The sequence below is a fragment of the Benincasa hispida genome, chromosome 1 (genome assembly GCF_027475165.1).
Source record: "Benincasa hispida cultivar pf3 chromosome 1, pf3_genome.v1.1, whole genome shotgun sequence".
NCBI lineage: Eukaryota > Viridiplantae > Streptophyta > Magnoliopsida > Cucurbitales > Cucurbitaceae > Benincasa > Benincasa hispida.
Window position 1 is genome coordinate 64,269,401 of NC_143478.1, and position 5,472 is coordinate 64,274,872.

The 5,472-nt window shown below is 35.6% G+C and overlaps 1 protein-coding gene across 1 annotated transcript; it reads right to left on the minus strand.

Annotated features, from left to right (window-relative positions):
- Positions 1-3,831: 3,831 nt before the first annotated feature.
- LOC120069567 (uncharacterized) lies at positions 3,832-5,023 on the minus strand. The gene has a single exon (XM_039021357.2). It carries the CDS (start codon positions 4,832-4,834, stop codon positions 3,908-3,910), a length of 927 nt encoding a protein of 308 aa, XP_038877285.1. The 5' UTR covers positions 4,835-5,023; the 3' UTR covers positions 3,832-3,907.
- Between the last annotated feature and the right edge of the window lie 449 nt (positions 5,024-5,472).

Below are 5,472 nucleotides of genomic sequence, written 5' to 3' on the forward strand. Positions count from 1 at the left end.
GTCTACTTGTGTCTCTTTTTGTTCACTTGACACAATTTCACTTGTCTCAGTAGTGTCTTCACCTTCGACTTATAGGTTCTGAAAAGAAGTAGAAGCTCCCTATTCATTTTGGGACTCCACCTCAAACTTTGTACTACTGATCTTAGGCATAGGTGTAGGTTGTTGCTCGAACATCATGAACAACTCATTTTCTTTGAATACAACATCTCTACTATTGATACATCTCTTCTCAATAGGATGCCATAATTTGTATCCTTTCACTCCAGGTGTAAAACCTAGAAATATGCACTTGACAGCCCTAGGTTTCAGCTTACCTTAGCTTTGATGCACATACCCTACACTCCCAAATTTCTTCAAGTATTTTAACTTGGAAGGCTTTCCTGTCCATCTTTCTTCTAGTGTTTTCAGCTCAATAGACTGATGTGGACATCTATTTAGGGTGTAGACTGTGTAGAACACTCCTCTACCAATATTTCTTAGGCAAAAGGGCATTTGACAACTGACATCTCACTCTTTCAAGCACTGTTCTATTGAGTCTTTCAATAACTCCATTTTGTTGAGGTGTATACCTCACTATTTTGTGTCTTACAATTCCATTCTCTTTGCAAAACAAGTTAAATTTTTCTCCACAAAACTCTAAACCATTGTCAGTTTTTAAGTGTTTAATGTGTTTAGAGGTTTGTTTTTCAATCAAGGTTTTCCATACTTTAAATCTCCCAAAGACTTCATCTTTAGTTTTCATAAAATAAACCCAACTCTTTCTTGAATAATCATCAACAGAAGAAAGGAAGTACTCTGCTCCACTTAGTGAAGGAGTGAGTTGGACCCCATAGGTCAGAATGCACATATTCAAGTATCTCCTTGGTAGTATGTTGCCCTTTAGGGAAGCCTTGCCTAGTTGCCTTGCCAAGGATGCAATGTTCACAAAACCTCAAACTTTTCCAACTCCTTTAAGAAGAATCCCCTATTTGGAAAGAACTTGCAGCCCTTTCACACTAATATGGGATAGCCTCTTGTGCCATAGCTCATCCTCTATAGGATCATCATCTATAGCCATTAAAGCTCATTGTGACATATGCACATCCTTAATGACGTACAAGCCATTTATTTTAGTAGCTACCAACACCACCTTTGAGTCTTTGATTATCTCAAAGGTGCCTTCTCTATATTCATAGCCAATGGAGTCAAACATCCTCAATGATAGGATATTTCTCTCCAAAGTAAGAACATTCCTCACATTCCTAATTAGCTTCATTGAACCATCTTGTAACTTTAAGGAACAGAACCAATACCAACTGCCTTACAAGTATTATTATTTTCCATTAAATCAGTCTTCCATCCCACTTTTTGCAGGTACAAAACCACCCTTTAGATGGTGTCATATGGACTAAACAACCAGAATCTACAACCCAATCTTGAGTTTCCATAGAGTTCTGCTCACCACATTCTTCAGTTGCTGCCAAGGCATCTGAATACACAAGGGAATTTTTCCCTATAACTGCCTCTATCTGTTTTCCTCCTTTATTCTGTTGGTTTAGTTTTCTCTTTAAGACATAACAGTCTTTCTTCATGTGTCCAAGTTTATGGCAAAAATGACACTTGATTTTAGACTTGTCACCCCTATTCTGCTTGTCCTTCCCATTGTTCTTTGTTTTCCCTTTTGAAAACAATCCTTCTCCTCCTTACTAATCTTTCTTGCTCATCTGTAATTCAAGTTCTCTAATTCTGATTGCTGAAATAATTGCTTATGTAGTGATCTTTTCTCTACCATACTTCATTGTTGTTTTAACATCTTTAAACAAGTCTGGTAGGGAGTTTAGTAGAATAAAGGCCTCATTTTCTTCCCCTATGTTTTCTCCTATTGATCTGAATTATGATGACAGTCTCTTGAATTCTTTCAAATTTTCAGTGAGAGATTTTGCAACATCCATTTTATATGTGGAAAATCTTTCCCTCAATAAAGCTTTATTAGGAAAATCTTTATTGAGATAAATCTCATTTAATTTGTTCCAGAGATCATAAGCAGTTTGCTAGTCAACTATTTGCCTTAAAATACTATCTGTAACATTTCAAACAATAGTTCCATACGCATTTACCCCTATTGTCTCTTTTTCTACATTTGTGAGTGTTTCAGGGTACTTCATTGGGTTTATGATGGCCAAAAGTGCCTTTTGTTGTCCCAACACTGCCTTGATCTTAGTTTTCCACAATTCAAAATCTGTCTTTCCATCAAACTTTTCTATTTCAAACCTGGTTATAACCATTCTTGAACTTCAAGATTGACTTGTCTGAATCTTTGTATGCAAGAATTCAAATCTTGGATCAGTCTTGAGTTATTTTCTAAGCTCTGATAGCATTTGTGGCCCTAGGTTAACTATAATTCTCTTGTTTTTGTAGGACCAATCTATTCAGCATGAACGGTCTACTTCACTTCAAGACTCAGGGAAGACAATATACTTTCAGCTTCAAAAACTCAATCGTTTACCCTTATGCGAGCTCAATCGTGTAGACGAAACTCTAAGGAACTAGACGATAGTTCAATAGTGTAGATGATACTAAGAAGCACTAGAGGATCATTGACACGATAGTTGATTGAGACTAGACGATCGTGTAGTCGATAGTTGAGAAACTAGATGATCGGGTAGACGATGAAAAGTGGAACTAGACAATCGTATAGATGATGCAAGAGGAACTAAACGATCGTGTAGACGATACTTAAAGAAAGAACTAGACGATCGTTGAGAAAGAAAGAACACAAAAATTTAAGTGGTTCGGCCAGAGGCCTGCGTCCACTATGCAAAAAAAGGAGGGTATCTTTATTGCTTCTTGTTTTAAACTTCTTTACAGAATGAATGCTCTCTCTTTTACTCTCTCATTCTTTCATCTTTTATACAGACTCATATTTTCAATGGAAGAAGTACTTGGTGAGTCGGTGGTTATATCAAACAAAACAGAAAGAAGAAAAACGATAAACTGACTGCTACTTCTTTTGTCTCGATTCTTTCTGTTACAACTTATTTGGGTATGGAAAAGAAAGTTTTTTTTTTTTTTTTTTTTTTTTTAGTTTACCAATATGTGGGGTTGGGGATGAGGAAAAAGAAAATAGCTAAATAGTAATAGGTGGGTTTCCTACTTAGAAGTAGGGGATTTTATTTTTTTTTCAATTCAATGATGGTATCAGATAATAGAGCTTCATCAAAAGACATCTATGTTGCCCAAAAAACAACCTATTCTAATAATGCAAAGTGAGGATCCAAGGAAACAAAATCATATTTACTTCCAATTTGTCTTTTCACTTTTTGACCATTTCATTTCTCTTTCTCATTTCTTTGTCCTTTTTGCAATTAGTTCTTTTTTGTTTTAATTATTTTTCATAGGGATGTTTTCAAATTCTAAACCAGGTATGCATGAAAATTAAAAACAAAATAGTTATAATCTTTTTTTTTAAAAAAAAAAAAATAGTTTAAAAAAGTTATTATTGATTTTTAAATTTGAATTAAAATTAATGTTCTTAAGAAATGGTAAGATAAAAAACTTCATTTTAAAAACTAAAACTATAAAATAGACATCAAATGTGAAAGAAATTAACCATCGGACATATCTTGAATTGTACTCATCTTTCTGCACGCCACATTCGGAACAAACTCTTCTTTTGTTTTTTTTTTTTCAAATATATTTTTTAAAATTTTTCCTGTGATACAAAATATAGATGGAATAATATGTGCTAAATTTGATGGTAAATACTTTCTATAAACAAAATGTAAAGAAAATTATAGCAATTTGAAGTTATACCGGTTGAAAATATTATGATTACTTTAGGAGGAGAGACGGTGAGAAGAAGAAGGATTAATTCTGTTTTTATACTGAAGAAAACAGAGAATGATAAGAAGCTTGTACGACTTAACAATCAATTACAGAACAAAGACTGCCAAATCTCAGAGAAAGCTTCAACGATAATCCCATGGTGTTCCCTGTCATTCAACGACAACAAACAATGAAGAAGTTGCTCCAAATCCTTCTCGTCGAACATCTCTTTCTCCATTATCATCTCCATCATCGATCTCTTGAAATCCTCAAACGGGTCAGCAGATTTCTTTACTACTGCGAAGCTCTCTCTAATCTTCCCCTCCACCGTGCACGGTATTAGCCTCTGGAACACCGAAAGTCTTGCCGGTGACTCAATTTCCGGTGATGGTGATGTCTTGATGATCGTCCTGTTTTGTTTCTGTCGTCGATTACTACTACGATGTCGTTTCTCTTTCTCCTTGTTTGTTCTCAAATTGTTTTTGTTCTTGGTTTTGTACGGCTTCTCCCGTATGGTTTCCAATTGAGGATTGAATTGGGAGGAAGAATCATTGTCATCATCGGTAGAGGACATTGTTTTGGATGAAGAAATTAGAGTTTCAGTTTCTTCTAATTGGTCGTTTTCATCGAACGATTCGCTACTGAATAAACCACTCTCCGCCGACGAAGTGCTAATTCGGAGTTGTGCGAGTGTGGTGGATTTGAATTTCTTTTTCCTACGCCGTCGCCGTCGCTTCGGCAAAGCAAAAACGTCGTCGTATGGATCAAGGAGGGGCGTGGGCGGCACGTGTGTTGGGAAAGTTGGAGATGATTTAGAAATTTGGTCGTCGTCAGAGTTGGTGGAGGATGATCTACAGCCGCAGGTGGCGGTTTTGAAGGCCGAAGACACGTGGCGCCTCAAGGAGGAGCGGTGAGGTTTTGGCGGCGGCAACGACGATGGTGGGTCAGTGGGGACGACGGAGATGTCGTTGGAACGACAACAGTGGAAGGAAGGGATTCTAAGTAGTTTGAATCGTTTTGCCATCATCATCTCCTAACTCCATCTTTGGCTTTGTCTCTTTGTCCTCTTTTTATACATGTTTACTCATAACTCATTAGTGGCTTTGTCTCTAATTTAAAATTAAAATTTTAATTTTCCAATTTAGCTGGAAAAATTGTGACAGGAATCAAGAAAATAAATAAATAATTATTTGGGTGAAAAAAAAAAAAAAAAAAAAAAAAAAGCTTGTTAGCTACCAATAGGTCAATAGGTGGGGTTCCTACAAAGAAGTAGGGAATTTTAATTTTCCAATTCAATGATAATATAAGATAATAGAGCTTCATCAAAAGACATTTATTTTGCAAAAAAAGTCCTATTCTAATAATGCAAAGTGGGGATCCAAGGAAACAAAATCATCATCTTTTACTTGCAATTTGTGTCTTTTTACCTTTTGACCATTTCAATTTTTTTTTCCTCTTTCTATTTTGTCTTTTTTCCCTATGAGTCTTTCACGGTTTCACTAAATCTTTTGCCTTGTTTACACTCCAATGTCTCTCATCCATTCTTATGATGCATCAACATCACGTATTATATCTCTTCCATTAAATAAAAATTGGTCATATATTATATTGAAGCACTTGTATATATCCTATATACATTCCCATGAAGCATGTTCTAAAACTCAGATA